We start from the raw sequence: 20782 nt of genomic DNA, 5'->3' as shown, positions 1-20782 counted from the left end.
ATGGAATATTTTTGTGTAAAGCAGAAAATGAAGTGAAGGGGAAAGGAATAAAGTTAAAACTAAAAAAACAATGCAAAATATTAATTAATTCGTATTTTAATAATACAAATGCATGTGAGTTTACAACAAATATTGAAATCAGAAATTTTGAAAAAAAAAACTAAATAAATACATCTAAATAAAAAAAAATGTGGATTAACTCATTATTTGTTCGTACATATGCATGTAGTAGCAGTACAATATACATATAAATGTAACCGAAATCCGTGAAGCAAGCAAGAAATCGTCCCTCACCTGTGGCAAATAGGAAAGACTCTTTGTACTCTCAGCATAACGATTGACGGCGCGCAACTCTTCCATAGTCATGCCACTACCACTTCCCAAGCCGCCGCCGCCGCCAGCACCAGCACCACCACCCGAAGCTGAGGAACATGATGATGAATGGCGTATACCACGATTGCAGCGACTACAAGTGCGCGTTGTCATTTTACTAGAGCCAATAAAGCCACCAGCACGTGCGCCATCTGTAGTCATTTGTTGTACTTCTTTTTGTGTGGTGGTGCTATTTTGTTTTTTATTATTTTTCATTTCATTCATAGTCGTCGTCTGCTGGGTTAGGCGTTGTTCGTGATCACCACAACCACCACCGGCACCAGCGCCACCATCAAGGCTTTTGGTCCCTGCACGCAAACGTCGTTGATGTTGTTGCATGCGTGTTTGTGTAAGTATTTTCTTTTTCGTATTTTGACGATAGCGACGTCTAACAACGGTCACTTCATCATCATCGTTCGAGTCGACCGCTGCCACCACACCAACACCGCAGTTGCTTCCATCAACATTATCTACACCAATTGTGTAAGTGGTATTTAAAACTGCACTTCTATCAGTTGGTTGATTGCTTGCAGCAACAGTTGTAGCTGTAGACTTTGCTGTTTTTGTAATTCTTGCTATTCGTTGGTGGTGTGCAGCAGGTACAACAAATGTGCGTGGCAAGCTAATTTTTTTCGGATTATTTTCAAAATCTTCGTCATCGTTACTTAATTCGAATTCAGCGGCAAAATCTAATGCATCGTTATCATCGTCGTCATCGTTAGCAACATCATCATAATCGAAATTTTCCTCATCTACATCAGCATCATTGTCGGTGTCACGTTGGTGTTGTTGTTGTAAATCCTGTAAATTACGTTTTGGTATCGGTGATGATGTCATCGCAAATAGATCTGGTCCTTCTAGGGAAACAGATAGTCGTGCACATGATTCAATAAATGAATGTTCTGGTGTTACGCCCAATGAAAGCACACTGTTGTCTAACGCTGAGCTAGAGCTGGTTAGCAAGGCAGGAGTGGAGCGGGATTCTTCCTGGGCAACTGTGTTTTAGTTTTTGAGATGATTCATTTCATTCATTCATCATTCGTTATTCACTAATTCACATATGTTTGTTTGTTTATATGAATGTCAGTCAGACAATTGAAATTTTGCAGTGTCAATGTAGTATTGTACATAAATGACAACACACACAGGCAGAGTATGAGAGAGAGAAAGTGAAAGAAAAGAGATTTTTGGTTTTTACAAATGTTTGAGTGTTAATTTTTTTTTTAAGAAAAAATATAAAGTTTTATTTCATTGCAATTTAAAATAGGAAAATGCAAACTATTTTTTCGTGCTTTACTCGATACAAAAATAATTATAAACTGGTTTGAATCAATATTAAGCTTTCTATTAGCCCATAAGGGAATTTCATTTAAATAGAATGGAACTGGAAACTGGTATAAAGCTAGATATTTTGTGACATTCCAAATAGTTTTGCAAACTTTTCATATAAAATTGTTCTCTACCTATTAAAATGTTCAATTTCATAGGTTCCAAAACATTTCCTAGGATTTGTCCCGACAATGGAGGACTAAGCTTGAGGTATAAGCTTTTTGAATTTTCTTAAGTTAAGTATTAAATATTCGATTAGTTTTAAACCTTTGAGCTTCCTTAGCAAATTCTAACCTATAAATGTGTAAATAAGCTAAACAAATTTTGAATTAATTTATTTAAATAGTTTACTGTATGGAATATTTTTGTGTAAAGCAGAAAATGAAGTGAAGGGGAAAGGAATAAAGTTAAAACTAAAAAAACAATGCAAAATATTAATTAATTCGTGTTTTAATAATACAAATGCATGTGAGTTTACAACAAATATTGAAATCAGAAATTTTGAAAAAAAAAAACTAAATAAATACATCTAAATAAAAAAAAATGTGGATTAACTCATTATTTGTTCGTACATATGCATGTAGTAGCAGTACAATATACATATAAATGTATGTAGGTATTATTTATACCGAAATCCGTGAAGCAAGCAAGAAATCGTCCCTCACCTGTGGCAAATAGGAAAGACTCTTTGTACTCTCAGCATAACGATTGACGGCGGGCAACTCTTCCATAGTCATGCCACTACCACTTCCCAAGCCGCCGCCGCCGCCAGCACCAGCACCACCATCCGAAGCTGAGGAACATGATGATGAATGGCGTATACCACGATTGCAGTGACTACAAGTGCGCGTTGTCATTTTACTAGAGCACGTGCGCCATCTGTAGTCATTTGTTGTACGTCTTTTTGTGTGGTGTTGCTATTTTGTTTTTTATTATTTTTCATTTCATTCATAGTCGTCGTCTGCTGGGTTAGGCGTTGTTCGTGATCACCACAACCACCACCGGCACCAGCGCCACCATCAAGGCTTTTGGTCCCTGCACGCAACCGTCGTTGATGTTGTTGCATGCGTGTTTGTGTAAGTATTTTCTTTTTCGTATTTTGACGATAGCGACGTCTAACAACGGTCACTTCATCATCATCGTTCGAGTCGACCGCTGCCACCACACCAACACCGCAGTTGCTTCCATCAACATTATCTAAACCAATTGTGTAAGTGGTATTTAAAACTGCACTTCTATCAGTTGGTTGATTGCTTGCAGCAACAGTTGTAGCTGTAGACTTTGCTGTTTTTGTAATTCTTGCTATTCGTTGGTGGTGTGCAGCAGGTACAACAAATGTGCGTGGCAAGCTAATTTTTTCGGATTATTTTCAAAATCTTCGTCATCGTTACTTAATTCGAATTCAGCGGCAAAATCTAATGCATCGTTATCATCGTCGTCATCGTTAGCAACATCATCATAATCGAAATTTTCCTCATCTACATCAGCATCATTGTCGGTGTCACGTTGGTGTTGTTGTTGTAAATCCTGTAAATTACGTTTTGGTATCGGTGATGATGTCATCGCAAATAGATCTGGTCCTTCTAGGGAAACAGATAGTCGTGCACATGATTCAATAAATGAATGTTCTGGTGTTACGCCCAATGAAAGCACACTGTTGTCTAACGCTGAGCTAGAGCTGGTTAGCAAGGCAGGAGTGGAGCGGGATTCTTCCTGGGCAACTGTGTTTTAGTTTTTGAGATGATTCATTTCATTCATTCATCATTCGTTATTCACTAATTCACATATGTTTGTTTGTTTATATGAATATCAGGCAGACAATTGAAATTTTGCAGTGTCAATGTAGTATTGTACATAAATGACAACACACACAGGCAGAGTATGAGAGAGAGAAAGTGAAAGAAAGAGATTTTTGGTTTTTACAACTGTTTGAGTGTTAATTTTTTTTTTAAGAAAAAATATAAAGTTTTATTTCATTGCAATTTAAAATAAGAAAATGCAAACTATTTTTTCGTGCTTTACTCGATACAAAAATAATTATAAACTGGTTTGAATCAATATTAAGCTTTCTATTAGCCCATAAGGGAATTTCATTTAAATAGAATGGAACTGGAAACTGGTATAAAGCTAGATATTTTGTGACATTCCAAATGGTTTTGCAAACTTTTCATATAAAATTGTTCTCTACCTATTAAAATGTTCAATTTCATAGGTTCCAAAACATTTCCTAGGATTTGTCCCGACAATGGAGGACTTTCTAAAGCTACTTCGAAGAAGATTTATTCACTCCTACCCTTCACATGATAGGCCATTCAGAGACATAAAATAGAGAGGTTTTATTCTGTAAAGAAAGCTAAACTGGAACAAGCATGTCGAGGTCAGGTCCAAAAAGGCTGTCAATTCTTTGTACGAGGTATACTTTAAATAAAATAAATGTATGGCGCGATAACCTCTAAGAGATCTAAGGCCGAGCTTCTCTTCGAATTTGCGTCGTGCTCCTCTTGATTTTCCCTACAAATCGGCCGGGCGGGACCTACATGTCTTATGCCGACTCCGAACGGCATCTGCAAGGCAGATGAGTTTTCGCTGAGAGCTTTTCATGGCAGAAACACTCGGAGCGCTTGTTTGGCCGAGGGGCGACCCCGCTCAGAAAAATGTTCTTCTAATTGAAAAACCTTCTTTCTAAAATTTTGATGTTGCTTTGCCCGGGGTGTGAACCCAGGGCATATGGTGTGGTAGGCGGAGCACGCTACCATCACACCACGGTGACCACGAGGTACACTTTATCGCATGAAAATATCGACGTGGGCCACCGTCGAAGCTTACATCTAAAATTATATATTTGCCAATGTATCAATCTCTTAAAGAAATTGGATTAGTCAATTACCCACATTTTGCCGGAAAGTGTAATGAGCCCTATTTGTCTCTACCTACGTCTACGGGTTAAAATATCCGAGGTGTTGTTCGTAGGCAGTATACTACGAACATACTAATGACTTTACATTAGTTACGGAAACGAGGAGAATAGAAAGTGACTGTGAAACGACGTATAGGAAATTAAAAACAGATCCGTATTAACGGTTTCAACAGGATTATATTGAAATCATAGCCATTGGTCATGTATAAGTCATTCCAATATCGTGGGTATGCCCACACTAAATCGTTGAAACGAGATTTCATATCAAATTTCACACAACTTTTGGAATGTCAAAATATTTAGCTTGCAAAGTATTATTTGTCATTCGCAGTATGACCCAATTTTCTTCGATTTAAAAGCTACTCTAAATATAACTATTAATAAAGCAGCTAATTTGTGAAAAGTAAAAAACCAAAACCAAATATGAAAATGTTTGATGAATATGATCCATTCATTTGAATGTCGGTTTTAAGGCAAGAGCTGTTTTAGTGACTCCATTTAATTTGAAAAACGAAGAACAAAATGGTGTTTAATTAAAATGAAAAACTTCATATCATATGTATGGTTTCACAAATTTAAGAATGTTTAATTAGTGTTGACAAATAGACAAATGAAATTGTAAGTATATGTAGTAGAAGAAGAATAAGAAGAGCTAGTCACATTTTTGTCACAACTACTATTTGTTAGCTTTTGTTTGTTATATAATATTCTTTAAGAGTATTAGTTGCAAACTACACTGATGTTAGAAAGCAAACACAAATGATGTTAAGTCTCAAATTGGTTTTGTTAAATAATTAAATTTTAAAATTTTAGCTATAACATAAAAATACTTACGCAAACCCCATCGCTCACACTGACACTGCAGCCATGTCTTCTCAGCCTCCAGAGAGTGTTGAACTGCAAGGTAAGAGCAACAATTTTATTAAAATAGAAATTAAGAAAATAAAATCAAAATAAAGTTCAGGGATTCAGAATTCGGATTCGCCATCGTAGTGTCCGAACGGCCATAACCTTGAAAAATGCTCAGTCGCAAGGATTACTTTTCGTTTCTGAGGTTAGGGACGCACCCGCTAGGCCAATTCAACCAAACTAATTTGCGATAAAAATTATCGGCGTCCATATAACAGAAGCTCGAATTTATTTAATTTTAAATAATATTAACTTACGTGCATATTTTTGTTGCGCTAGTTTGCCACGTGGTGGGGGTGGATATTGAAAACTGCATATCCATTCGTCTTATACTTTGAGTATACGTCCAGTAACTCTTGCATAGTATTCATAATTTTCGCGTCCAAATAAATCATGTGTAGCAAATTTATCGATTATCTGCTTCATAATTTTTGTGGCCACCTTAAATTTAAATAAATAATAAAATAAAATAATTATTAACAATTGCAATGTATAAACATACTGAGAACAGCATAGTTATCACTTATCTATAATCTAAACCAACCTTAAATTTAAGCACATCCTCCATACGCGCCGTTTTGCCATCACTAACGCATGACTGAAAGAAATTCGGCGCAACCGAAACGCCCAGCGCCTCGCTGGTCATGCCCGTACTGGCTTGTGTTGCATTGCTGGCAATAACACGGAATGTACCAAAGAGTAAAACTAATAAACGTTGAGTGTATTTCGGCAGTGATGTAAATAATCTGAAAGCGAAAAAAAAAAAACAAGAATGAAGTTTATAAATATCATTATCATACTTTAGTCTTTTACCCGGAAAAAAATCCGATTTTCAATGGAAGCAAAATACCTAGGGGACAGAACCCTTTTCGCCTGTACTCGACTTTATGGCAAAACATGGGTGTTATCTCGCGAAATGTTATATTGGACACATAATATTTTTGTGACGCCAGTGATGTTGCTGCGATAAGGACACTCCCCACAGGCCTTGGGGAGTGTTATCGATGTTGATGGTCCTTTGCCGGATACAGATCCGGTAAGTTCTGGTAAAAAGCACCATTAAAAGACTAGCCCTCTTGGCAACGATTCGGTATGACCACATGAAACCTTCTAGGCGATCCCGCCCTCCCACTTCCTGGATACATGAGGAACTTGAAGTCGCTAGAGCCTCGGCTGTTAAATAAACAGGATTCGCCACGGATAGGTGAGGTTGACAATTGGGTTGGAGAAGCTATATATTGCGCTGGCAACCCCTTGAATCAATTCGGTATTTTAGTCGCATACCTGTCACGGGTACATCTTAAGCCCCATAACCCGCTGGGGAGCCAGTAGTCACCTACGATTCCTTAATTTGGTGGCCGAAGACCACGCAAAGAACAGCAATAACAAAACTAAGCAAATTGCATCGAATAGTTTGTTTTGGCAAAACGGGTGCAATGAGACCGTCCCCTGCTTATGCACTTAGTGCCTATTCTAATAGAGAACGATACAACACTTGCTGTAGTACACCTTCAAAGTATTTTTGAAGTAAAGAGTGTAAAGATCGTAAACTGAAGGTAATAAGAAAATTCATAGGTAATCCTGTATTGCAAACTGGAAACCAAAACCACGATTTTATTATAATGGGCTCTCCGGCATCAGGAACATGAAGGTAATGAACAGGCAGACTACCTAGCCAAGCAGGGTTCTTTAGCAACATTCCATGGTTCAGAGCCCTTCTGTGTACTCACAAAGGCACGCAAGAGGAACCATAACTAACTGGGTACAGAGCAGTTCCGACGACACTGGATTGAATGCCCAGGGCAAAGGCAGGCCAAATTGTTTATACTTCCAGCAAAGATAGTATCAGCCACTCTTAATCTAAGCAGAGAGGACCGACGCACTCTCACTGAGTACTATGCGGGGCACAGTTGTCCACTATATAACGTAAGTTAAATCTTTCGATACACAAATCTGTCGCTTTTGTGAGCTGAAGGATAAAACGCCGGTTCACATACTCTCTGCCATCTAGGAGGCGTGACTTTTAGTCCCTGCGTGATATTGAGTAAAAGGGCTCCACATGCAGTAAGGCTCCACAACAATAAAGGTCAAGCACAATAGATCTAAATAAAGCCCTATAATAATAATTTTAAATATTAGCGCGCTGTTCTCATTGATATTCGAATAATGAGAAAATTGTATTAAAGAAAATAAACAAATGATACATAAATATTACGTGCTAACACGGCTTAAGCCCTTGGTACAATATACCCTATTTGCAGTAGAGCATAAAACAAAAAAAGTATGTCTTTTTTCTCCTAATTTTGAGTTTTTTGTAACAAACTTCTCATCGTCGCCTTCATATTAGGGTCACTTTTAACCGGCTTTGAAGAATATGTACCAATACATTGGTAAGATATGTTAATAAGATAATGTATGGTCCTCTAGACTCTTCTAAGACGCTCTATCTAAGAACTTTTTTTTTAAACGCCCTATCTCAGAGCATTTATGCGAAAAATTCTAGGATATGAATTTTTCTTAAGAAAATTCGTTTTTCAAAGGTTTGCTGAGATACGCCCTTGTCGAAACAGCATCCGATGCAATGGGGTGTAAGGCAAATTTTTGCTTTTTCGATACGCTCTAATTTAAAGTATAGTAGATTATATACAAGTTTGAATGACGACAACTAACCCTTACGAAGGTTAAGATGATTAAGATGGTAATAAAATACTGACACAAATCAGTTCTAGGAAGTATCACAATGTAAATATACATATGTATATGAATGTGTGCATGTGTGCTCTAAACGTAAATTGAGCGGTTAACACAGGTAGTGATCGTGGTCTTACTAAATAGACCATCTTTACCGCATGGTTAAACAAAATTTAGTGAGTCATAGACAATTGTGTTCATAAAAATAGAATGCATTTTAAATGATAATCGTTTTTTAGAGTTTTTTTTGTCTCTCACCTAGTTCTGACACAAGCTGTAAAGCTGAAGCTGAAGCAACTCGATGATGAAAACTATCATCCCGCCTGCAACTGCAGCAGGAACGGAGTTACAGTATATTAAAACGTACCGCTTGGACTCTTATTGGACAGTGGCCCACCGGAACGACAATCACAATTAATAGCAAAGTCTTCATGCACTTCCGGCCAGAAAAATCTCGGTACCCTCCTGCAAGAGGTAGTATCTACCCAGCCATGGTGACCAGCGGAGCTCCAAATTACCTAATTCCCTATAACATTCGACTTTCAGAATCAATTAACACGAGCTTGCAAACAGCCCAATTATGCTCAAAATAAGATATCTCATCATTACCTTAGTATTTTAAATCTTTACACGACTTAAGTTCGGATATTCTGAGTTCGAGTTTAAAAACTTGGTTTTTTCTCTGAGTGTATTGCAACAGTTTACTCGTATTTACAAAAGTAACGCCATTACATATCATAACAGTCAAAACTAAAGCAGGAAACAGAAGCAAACAAACCATAAAATATTACCAACACACACATTTCTCAAAACATAAAACTGCATTCTGACAAAAATAAGCAGCAAAAAATTACCCTAATTGAAAGCGCTCTCATGACAAAAGCTTACTTAGATCACACTTGAAGCCTGTGCGTAATACATATAGTACACACAGGCATGTGTAATGTCAGAATTTAAAAATTTGTTAAGCGTTAATTATACATACATTTGTACATATATCCATGATATTGCTCCGATCTGCTAATTGAATCGTGTCATATCTTACAACACAAAAAACTAAAACGTATCTCAACGCTAAGTGAAAATGTCAAGCTCTATTAAAACCATTGAACTCAGTACGCTTACGAGGGCGAACATAATTTCGTACTCGCACTTGACTGGTGCGGTACGTTGCGAGAATTCGCTTTCAATAACGCTGAAGCCTTTTTAGACTTAATTATGTTTAGGAGGATTCTACTTTGGTAGATTTAATAAAAGTAATCAATAACCAGATAACCGCTTTAATACTTCTATCTTCGCAGTAAGATAATTCACGTTTTTTTCGATCGAGTTAGGTACAAGGAAAAATAAACTTACTAGTCTAAGCCTTTGGGGCTGGTATGATATGCCATTGCAACTTAAGAAATAAAAAAATATACTTAGAGATAAGCGCATACACATATCGCAGTCAAATACAAAACAAGTCTTAAGCTATGCTGGGATAATTCCACACTATAACTAAAGTTGTTTTATGCGGTTAAAAGCATTTAACTGTATATCTCAAAACTTGGCAACCCTGAAGCTGTCAGGGTTTAGTGAATAGATAGGATCAGAAATTCAAGCCGCGGCACGCATAAGGACAAAACTGTTGGAAACAAGTAAGGAAGATTAAGTTCGGGTGTAACCGAACATTACAAATTACAGCTTGCAAAACTTTTAAATTATCTGCTTTTAAAAGTAGGCGGTGCCACGCCCATTGTCCAAAATTTTACTAATTTTCTATTCTGCGTCATAAGGTCAACCCACCTACAAAGTCTCATCGCTTTATCCGTCTTTGGTTATGAATTATCGCACTTTTTCGGTTTTTCGAAATTTTCGATATCGAAAAAGTTGGCGTGGTTATAGTCCGATTTTGTTCATTTTAAATAGCGATCTGATATGAGTGCCCAGGAATTTACATACCAAATTTCATCAAGATACCTCAAAATTTACTCAAGTTATCCTGTTAACGGACAGACGGACGGACGGACGGACATGGCTAAACTAATTTCTTTTTTCGCCCAGATCATTTTGATATATATAAGTCTATATCTATCTCGATTAGTTTATGCCATTACGGGGTACCGTTAAAATTAATATACTCTGTGAGCTCTGCTCAGCTGTTTTTCAAACTCTCAGAGGGCTTTTCTGTAATTGCCTCAGCACGTGCCGTTAGGAGTTGGAATAGAAATGAAATGTCACTTCAGTGTGTAGTCAGCATTTGACGTCATCATTATCAGTCGACCGGAAAATATAGTACGAAAACTTGCAATTTTTATTTTTTATTGCTGTTTCTCTTCATTTTAATTCATTTCGGACAATAAAAAAAATTTCCAGACAAATAGCCACTTTTAATCATTTCTCGACTACTAACCGATTATGCCGGCAGCCGTGTTGTTGTTAGCAGTGCTTCGCCCCATTCAATGGGTGCGACCAGTCACAAATTGTCATCAAAGTCCTTTTAACGAGAGTCCAAGGAAATTAGCAGTTTCAACAGGGATTTGCCATAGGGAAGTCGGTTTTAGTGATGTATATTGGAACGATTTTCCGTCATCCCTTGTCAAATTTGGTTTTGAGACAAACCGATCGGCGTTGTGCCATCATCAGTGTCGATTTTCGTTCTGATCTGTTTTTGTCGTTTGTCCTGTATTTATAGTTCGTAGGTACATGAGCAGGTATTGTAAAAATTGATGCTTGTGTATATTTAGTTATGTGTACCGAGGGTGGTTTTTACTGATCGATTTGTGTGGCTGACTGTGCAGGTAAAAATCCGTAATTTTATTCGTTTGACCTTTTTTGTGGGTTTGTTGTTTTGGTGCGTTAATTGTTTTGTGTTTATTTGTTGTTGTGTGTTTGTCTGTTGTAACTCTGTGATTACTTTATTTCTTGTAAACAAGCTTTAAAGGCTCGAATATTGTGTCAGAAATTGTGTTTATCTGTTCGTTTATTATTCTACCGTCGAATGTTTTCTGTTTGTAGATTTCCATGTTTTCGAGTACGTTGAGACGTCGGCCTTTTGCTTGTATGTGAAGAACTCTAACTGTTTTATTGATATTTGCTGGGGAACATTCATTATCGACCATGTGATTCGCGAAGTTAAATAAATAAATAAATGTAAGGCGAGATAACCTCCGAAGAGATCTAAGGCCGAACTTCTCTTCCAATTTGCGTCGTGCTCCTCTTGATTTTCCCTACAAATTGGCCGGACGGGACCTACATGTTTTATGCCGACTTCGAACGGCATCTGCAAGGCAGATGAGTTTTCACTGAGAGCTTTTCATGGCAGAACAACCCGGAGCGCTTGCCAAACACTGCCGAGGGGCGACCCCGCTTAGACAAATTTTCTTCTAATTTAAAAACTTTATTTCTAAAATTTTGATGTTGCTTTGCCCGGGGTGCGAACTCAGGGCATACGGTGTGGTAGGCGGAGCACGCTACCATCATACCACGGTGTTGCGAAGTTAGACTCGGGAATAATGTTTGGATTACGTATATTTTGTTGTAATCTCTAATATGTTCTCTGAACCTCGTTCTTATTTGCCGTCCTGTTTGTCCTATGTAAATATGTTGGCATCCCCAGGTAAGCTTGTATACGCCGTGGCTGCTAAACGGATCCTCTGAGTTAGTGTTAGTTCTTAGTTTGCGCCCTAGATTGTTCGATGTTTTGAATGCTGTGTTAATGTTGTATTTTTCAAAGAAGTTTGCCAATTTATATGTTGCTTTTCCAGTATATATATGTCATAGTCGTCCAGCTATTATTTTCCTTTTCATAATATCTTTTTGGTTCTCCATTTGTCCTTCTGAGCTTATCAACCAGTGCTTTTTTATATCCGTTCTTTGCAGCGATGTTATATATGATCTCAAGTTCTCTCTTATATGTCTCTTGTGTAAGAGGTGTTCTTTCAAGTCTATGTACCAAGTGCCGTTTTAGTGTGTAAGTTCCTCATTACACTTAAAAAGATGGTTGGGGACACATCACATTACGTATGTCGGGGTTTATTCTGGACAAGTAATAATTTAACCTGTTACAGTATCCAGAACTAAGTTGGGCCAGGGTGACCGTGTCTCCCTTGGTTGTGTTCTTTCTTCTTCTGCGCGGCCTGGCAAAGGCGTTTACCGATTCCGTGTGGATTTTGCTTAGGGCCCCGTATGCTTGTCTGGATCAAACGGCTGTGTTGGCATTTGTTGGCCCATTTAATTTGGTGCCAGTCGCCGTGGTGTGGTGGTAGCGTGTTCCTGGGTTCAAGTACCGGGAAAAGCAATATCAAAAAATTTGAGAAAAGTTTTTTTAATTAGAAAAACGTTTTTCCAAGCGGGGTCGCTTTCGGCTATGGTATGTCTGCCGTGAAAAGGGTTTCAATGAAAATTCATCTGTCTTGCAGCTGCCTTTCGGAGTCGGCATTAAACATGTAGCACCCGCCAGTTATCACATCGAAGAAGCGACTGGTGCGCTTGTTGAATGGCAATAACCGTTTAAACGGTTAAGCGCCAATTGAGTGAGTAAGTAGCTAAGTAAGTAATGACCGGACAAGCCATTTTGTATGAAAAATTAAAAAGAAGCACGATCTTTTTGTAGGTAAATTGCGCAAAGTATACATTTTCTTCGATATATGGTGTTGGCTTCATGTGCAGGATCGTAAATCTTACTGGGAAATTTTCTCCTTTTTCAACACCGTCCATGATTCTGAGCTAAATGTCAGAACAGGTATTATTAACCGAGACAGGGCTTTTCAGTTGCCCTCTCAGTCCAAAGTAGTTGGTCTTCTAGGCTAGCACTTAGGCAATTCACAAGGTCTCCTATTAGTCGTATCTGCTATATTTCAATCAAATTATATGTATACTGGAAACCATGGAAACAACTAAAAACCTAAGACTTTACAACGAATACGACACTCTTGTAAATTGCCTTATTTTTTCACTTAACGCCGTTTTCTAAATAAACGAAAACATTCGCAGTTTCGTATTTGTTTCTCTAAACTCAGTGGTGGGATTTTCAATCTACGAAGTCAAATGTTTAATATTAATTCTAGTCTGGTAACGCCTGCAATATCAGTGCCATGCAGGGTAACATTTAATTAAATATTTGAAACATTCAAAATGTTTTAACTTTTTTTATGAAAACATCTAACTAAATCACATTATTATCATTGCACTTTTGTACTTAACATAAATCAGCTTCAACGACTTAAAACACCTTAGAATTTTCCAAGGCAGACAAGTGGTCGGTCGAGTCGACCGATTGCAGCCATAAAGTGTGTCAGTAAAGACGTCAATGACATTTGGAAAATAAGAAAATCGAAAAAAATTACAAAGGCGGTTCAAATACATTCAATTTCTGTGCAAAATCTTTAATTTTTATTTAGATATGTCTGTGCGTATGAATGTGTATGTATGTGTGTAACTGAGTCATATTTCGTACGCAAGCCATAATCATTTTCAAGAATGTTACATAAAAAAACAAAAAAAAATAAACTTAGCAATGCACTCGTAAAAAGGCGACTTAACTTGCGAATAATTAAATTTGCATGTCCCACTTTGTAAGGCGGACGACGAGGGAAAGGGTAGAATTTCAAATGAAGACTTTGCCACATTCAAGGTGTTAAATATGTTTTTGTGGGAGATATGCATTTTCTATTTGTTTTTTAGATTTTAGCATGTTGACGCTTATAAATATGTAATATGCATTGCACAGAATGATTAATTCGTAAAGTAGTTTGGAATAACTAAAGGAATATCATTATCTGAAAACATATTTTTACCTAGGCTTAACTTAGATTAATAGTCAATTATTTTATGATATTATTGTCAGTCAACTCGACATGAATGAAAAACAAGTAAGGAAGGCTAAGTTCGGGTGTAACCGAACATTACATACTCAGCTGAGAGCTTTGGAGACAAAATAAGGGAAAATCACTATGTAGGAAAATGAACCAAGGCTAACCCTTGAATACGTTCATATGACATGGGTATCAAATGGAAGATATTAAAGAGTATTTTAGAATGGAGTGGGCCATAGTTCTATAGGTGGACGCCATTTAGGGATATAGCCATAAAGGTGGATCAGGGTTGACTCTAGAATGCGTTTGTACGTTATGGGTATCAAATGAAAGGAGTTAATGAGTATTTTAAAAGGGAGTGGCCTTAGCTCTATAGGTGGACGCCTTCTCGAGATATAGCTATAAAGATGGACAAGGGGTGACTCTACAATATATTTGTACGATATGGGTATCAAATGAAAGGAGTTAATGAGTATTTTGAAAGGGCGTGGGGCTTAGTTCTATATATGTTCGAGATATCGCCATAAAGGTGGACCAGGGGTGACTATAAAATGTGTTTGTACGATATGGGTATCAAATTAAAGGTACTAATGCGAGTTTTAAAAGGGAGTGGCACTTAGTTGTATATGTGAAGGCGTTTTCGATATATTGACCAAAATGTGAACCAGGGTGACCCAGAACATCATCTGTTGGGTACCGCTAAATTATTTATATATGTAATACCACGAAGAGTATCCCTTCCATGATTCCAATGACTTTTGATTCCGCCCTGTAGAACTTTTCCATTTTCTTCTACTTAATATGGTAGGTGCCACACCCATTTTACAAATTTTTTTCTAAAGTTATATTTTGCGTCAAAAAACTAATCGAAACACCATATTTCATCCCTTTTTAAACGGTTTTATTTAGCTTGAGTTAACAGGCTGCACTGCCGCATGCACGGCCGTTGTGAACGAATCTTGCAATTGAAATTTAAGTAACTTCCCGATAAGCTACAAGCTTGAAACTTGGAATAGAACCCGATGACAATGCAATAATAAGAAAAAAAATCGCCGCTAGGTGGCGCAAGGATCGAGATATTCGCAAAATTCGCATTTGTGGTCCGCTTTGGCTCATATTTGGAACACATAATACATGTAAGAATAGAAATCGACCTGTGAAAAAAATCGCCGCTAGGTGGCGCATGGATCGAGATATTCACAAAATTCGCATTTGCGGTCCAATTTGGCTCATATTTGGAACACATAATACATGCAAGAATAGAAATCGACGTGTGAAAAAATATCGCCGCTAGGTGGCGCATGGATCGAGATATTCACAAAAATCGTATTTGTGATCCGATTTGGCTCATATTTGGAACACATAATACATGCAAGAATAAAAAGCGTCTTATGAAAAAAATCGCCGCTAGGTGGCGCAAGGATCGAGATATTTCCAAAAATCGTATTTGTGGTCCGATTTGGCTCATGCTTGGAACACATAATACATACAAGAATAGAAAGCGACCTATCACAAAAAATCGCCGCTAGGTGGCGCAAGGATCGAGATATTCACAAAAATCGTATTTGTGGTCCGATTTGATTTGGTCCATATTTCGAACACATAATACATACATGAATAGAAATCGACCTATGATGCCCGATTTGGCTCATATTTGGAACAAATATTGCATACAGTCCAGTAGAAGTGACATCAAAATATTTTGGAGTTGGAGGAGGGACAAGCATACGTGGCGCAGAGTCGAGTAAAGTCTTTGGAAGGATTATGTATTGAGGACTTAGGTTGTAACAAATTGTCAGGAAAGAGTCCTTGTAATAAGGAGTCACTAAATGAACTAAATAGAATGAGAAATAATAGGCAATTAAATAAAGACTAAAGCTTGAAAATAAAATAATTAAAAAAAAAAATTTTAAGTTAAACGGTTTTATTGAAAACAATACTTACATGAAATAATAATAATACGGAAAGCTAGAAAATAATTAGGTAGGTCCTAGGTACTAGTCATCACACTCCTTATCAATCTATGGCGTTGATCAGACAATTTGTTTACGCGGCGTAGGCTGCCAACCGTCCCATCTCCCGTTGACGTGCGCAATCCGGTGGCGGTGCATCGTATAGTGCGATTTTCGACATTTAATAGCCGTTGAGGTTGTCATGCATTCGAAGAACGATGGGTGGCTGGTGGCTGGCGATGTCGACGATGAGCTGCGGAAATGCGACGGTGCAGCTCCGGGCGGCGTGATGTCGGACGAGCCTCCTGCTGTGGTGGAACGGCATATGACGGGTGGCGACCTCCGGTTTCCCGGTGTAATAGGGTATGATGGGGATGCCCGCAGACCCAGCAGCGTTCGGTGGAGGTGCACTCGTCGGTGCGATGGGACAGCGCCAAGCAGTTGGTGCAATATTGATGTGCCCTAGCGATTAGTGCGCGTTGTTGCGGTTGCATGGCCAAGAAGGCAGGGCACCTCAAGAGGGCGTGATGCCGCATACACAATCGGCATTTCCGGTAGTCGGCCATCGCGGTATTGGTGTGTCGTGGCGGGGCTGTGGGCACTACGACTCGCGATTAAAGCGAGCGGCGTGGTGCGGGAACCGGAGGGCGCTGACGATCCATCTGTGAAAGAGAATATGAATGCGTATTAGTGGTATGTCTGAGAGGAAACGCCAGGTTAGGGACTGCCTGTGAGAGATACGGGATGATTAAGTTATGCTCTGAGATGGTATCGATAGGTAATCTTAATGGACTGTAGTTGGTTGGGGAGATGGTAGGGAACCGTGGGCTTCTGAGTCGAATTCCGCTGGTGGCAGGAAACACAATTTTGTGATAGGCCTGGTGAGCACACCATTTTGCGTGCGGACGTCGACGACTCGGATATGGCCGTCTCTTCCTATATGGGTGTCTTCCACGCGTCCTAGGCGCCATTCGGTAGGGGGTAGGTTGTCTTCCTTAATGACGACTAGATCGCCGATTTTAGGGGGAGGTTGAGCGGTTTGCCATCGATAACGCTTATGTAACTCCATGAGATAGTCATTCTTCCAGCGTTTGCTGAATTGGTGATGTAAAACTTTCAACCGGTCCCACCGGTTGATCATAGAGAGGTGTTCATAGTTCGGCTCGGGGATGGCGAGAAGGGGTGCGCCTCGGAGAAAGTGGCCGGGTGTGAGGGCGGTGAGATCCGCTGGATCCTGGGAAAGCGGGGAGATAGGGCGAGAATTGAGAACGGCCTCGATACGAATTAATAGAGTCGAAAATTCTTCAAATGTGAAGCTGTGTGTTCCGGCAACCTTTTTAAAATGGGTTTTAAAGCTTTTGACGGCAGATTCCCATAATCCGCCCATGTGGGGTGCGCCTGGGGGTATAAATTTCCAATCGATGCCTTGTGGCGCATACTTTTTGACAATATCTGTCGAGACTTCGTTGAGGAAGGTGACGAACTCTACTTCGGTAGCTCGCTTAGCACCAATGAATGTTGTGCCGTTGTCGCTCATCATTTGCTTCGGGTACCCTCGACGCCCTACAAACCGGGCGAAGGCAGCGAGAAAAGCCTTGCTAGTGAGATCCGAACACAATTCCAGGTGGATCGCCTTGGTAGTGAAGCAAACGAAAACGGCCACATAACCTTTTACGAGGGTTGGAGATCGGAGCATCGACGCTTTGATTTGAAACGGGCCGGCGAAGTCTACGCCAGTAGTAGTGAAGGGGGGCGCGAAAGTGCATCGTTCGGGGGGTAAAGCTGCCATTATTTGGGATTGCGTTTGTCGCTTATGGATGGTGCAGACTTTACATTGGAAAATACATTTTTTTAGCTGAGGTTTGAGTCGGGGGGTATAGAATTCCTGCCTCATAGCTTGTTGCAGGAGGCGGAGGTCCGCATGGAGGAAGCTCTCGTGTAGAAACCTTATATAGAGGGAAGTAAATCTCGCCTTTTCGGGGAGAATGATAGGATGACACTCATTGTAGGTCATGTCGGCGTTTACTAATCTTCCGTTGGCACGGAGAATCCCGTTTGTATCCAGGAAGGGGTCAGGTGCCAGTAGGGGACTTCGCTTTCCGATTGGTTTTGAATTTTCGAGGGAGGCTCTTTCGGAAGCGAAGAATCTCGACTGAGTCAAGCTTAGCAGACGGTTTTTCGCGCGCATGACGTCGGCGTAAGAGAGGGCGGGATCGTTAGGGGTACGATTGCCTCCTACAGCATTTCTCAGCCGAGTTACAAACTTCAACATGTACGCTGTTACGCGTAGGGCGCGGGAATAGGAGGAGAACCGTTCCAAGAAGTCTTCTGACTCTTCCGCTGCATGCAGTGATTCGACTCGGCGAAGTTCGGGGGGTACAACATTTCTGGCCGTTGGTGTTGGCCAGTCCTCGGGGGGTCGGGAAAGCCACTCTGGACCATTCCATCATAGCGATGAGTTAGAGAGATCGTCGGGGCTGCATCCTCTGGTTCCAAGATCCGCGGGGTTGTCTTTGCTTCGCACATGTCGCCAAGGGACATTTCCAACGAGGTCTATGATCTGCGCTGTTCGGTTAGAGACGTAAGTTTTCCACGAGTGGGGTGGCTTTTCCAGCCAGGCTAGCACGATTTCCGAGTCGGACTACATGATTAATTTTTTTTGACTTAGGCCGAGATGGGGTTGGACTACTGCGACTAATTTTGCTAATAAGAGCGCTCCGCATAGCTCCAGGCGTGGCAGACTAATAGTTTTGAGAGGAGCCACTTTGCTTTGGACACTATAAGGTGAGAGTGGACCTGAGTACCGACGGTACTTCTTAGGTACAGGGTTGCGCAATAAGCCTTTTCTGAGGCGTCGCAGAATCCGTGGAGCTCAGCGTATTGATCGGGCGTGAAATTCATCCATCGGGGTATCTGGATGGCTGAGATAGAGGGAAGGTTTTGAGAGAACTGCGCCCATTTGGCTAGACGGATGGGTTTAACCTTCTCGTCCCATTCGGTCCCATCTAACCACAATTCTTGCATGAGCATCTTCGCTTGGATCATTATGGGCGTCAGCCACCCTGCGGGATCGAAAAGTTTCGCAATGGAGGAGAGGATTTGCCGCTTCGTGGCTGCAGTGGATGCCGGATTTGAGTCGACGGTATACGAGAATGTATCCGTTAGGGCGTTCCACTGGATGCCCAGGGTCTTGGCTCTGCTAGTCTTTTCGAACTCGAGAAAGTTTGTTTCCAGCAGATCAGTTTTCGATATTTTTTGGAGGATGTTGGGATGGTTTGCCGTGATCTTTTTTAGGGGAAAGCCGGCTGAATTGAGAGCGTCTATAGTCTCTGTTAGGGATTGCTCGGCTGATTGAAGATCATGACTGCCAGATAAAATATCGTCAACATACGTCTCGGATTTTAGTATTGGGGCTGCGCGTGGATGGGAATCGGCTATGTCTTTCGCCAGCTCATGTAGAGTGCGAATAGCTAGGAAAGGCGCGCAGTTAACCCCGAAGGTGACCGTTTTTAACTTGTAGTCCTTTATTGGACTGTGTTCGGGGGTTCGGAATATTATCCGTTGGTAGTCTCGGTCATCGGGGTGCAAGAGAATTTGGCGGTACATTTTCTCGACGTCGCCATTAAACACATATTTATATGTTCGCCATTTCAGCAACATAAGTCGGAGATCGGGTTGGAGGGTTGGTCCGGTACATAAAACATCGTTGAGGGAGTGACCGGAACCCGACTTTTTAGAGGCGTTGAACACAACTCTGACTTTTGTTGTCTTTTTGTCTGGCCTTACGACTGCATGGTGAGGGAGATATAATGAGCTGTATTTCCCCAGGGATTCTATTTCATTGGGACTGCATTCTTCCATGTGGCCTAGGGACAGATATTCCTCGAGTACCTGGTCGTATTGCTGCTTGAGATCGCCCTTTTTTGCGAGAGTACGTTCCATGCCATGGAACTGTCGTAGGGCTGCAGTACGGGACTGACCTAGGTCGATATCGTTCGGGAATGTTGGTTTAAAGGGGAGCCGAACCATATATCGACCGTCATCCATGCGAGTGGTTGTGCTTTGATAAAAGTCTTCGCAAATTTTATCTTCTGGGGTTTCCACTCGCACTCTGGGTATTTCTTCGATTTCCCAGAATTGCCTTAGCTGTTCATTCAGCTGGACATTCGTCACTTCCCACGCTTGAGAGGAGTGTGATCCGACCTTTTCGGGGGTTTGGCCACTTATTATCCAGCCAAATATCGTGTTTTGTGCTAGCAGTGTGGGCGAGATCTTTTCTATGCCATTTAGCATTATTTGTGGGATAAGATCACTGCCTAATACCAGATCAATTTGGGAGGGGTTCTGAGTGTTCTGGTCTGCTAGCTTGAGATGGGACCATTTACGCATTTGGTCGTTATTTAGCGTGAGTGTTGGGAGTTGCCTAGTGAGCCGAGGTAGCACGATTGCCTGGGCCTTTATTTTTACCTTGTGGTCATTTGAGACTAGGGTCAGTGAGCATAGCTTGTTGGAGGTTTGTACTATTCCGCCTCCCATTCCCGATATTTCAAATAGGGAGTGGGTATATGGGAGGCCTAGCTTGATTTGAGCTTTCGACGAGATGAAGCTACGCTCTGACCCTTGATCCACTAAGGCTCTGAGCCTGAAGCAGTCCCCTCGGTGTTCTATGGACACTATCGCTGTGGGGAGAATGATCTTGCTATCATTTTCCGCATGCAAAGATTGGATGCGGGCAGCGTTTGAGGTGGTTGGAAGTTCCTCGTTGGGAGCTGGGTTGGTAACGTCCTGAGTAGTTGCTACTTGGGCTGCCGTTCTTC

At 40.5% G+C, this 20782-nt stretch overlaps 1 protein-coding gene across 1 annotated transcript; it reads right to left on the bottom strand.

Annotated features, from left to right (window-relative positions):
• Nucleotides 1-245: 245 nt before the first annotated feature.
• LOC137235720 (uncharacterized) lies at nucleotides 246-16146 on the bottom strand (the record flags this gene model as incomplete). The annotated part of the gene is given in 8 exon segments (XM_067758590.1): nucleotides 246-1359; nucleotides 2367-2494; nucleotides 2572-2985; nucleotides 3093-3422; nucleotides 5453-5515; nucleotides 5785-5968; nucleotides 6072-6273; nucleotides 16064-16146. Coding segments are annotated over 8 exon segments (2518 nt in total), but the record flags the coding sequence as incomplete, so codon positions are not given.
• Nucleotides 16147-20782: the final 4636 nt, after the last annotated feature.

This window comes from Eurosta solidaginis, unplaced genomic scaffold, assembly GCF_040869045.1.
Source record: "Eurosta solidaginis isolate ZX-2024a unplaced genomic scaffold, ASM4086904v1 ctg00001056.1, whole genome shotgun sequence".
Taxonomy (NCBI): Eukaryota; Metazoa; Arthropoda; class Insecta; order Diptera; family Tephritidae; genus Eurosta; species Eurosta solidaginis.
The sequence above is the reverse complement of the archived record's forward strand: the minus strand, read 5'-3'. Positions and strand labels throughout refer to the sequence as shown.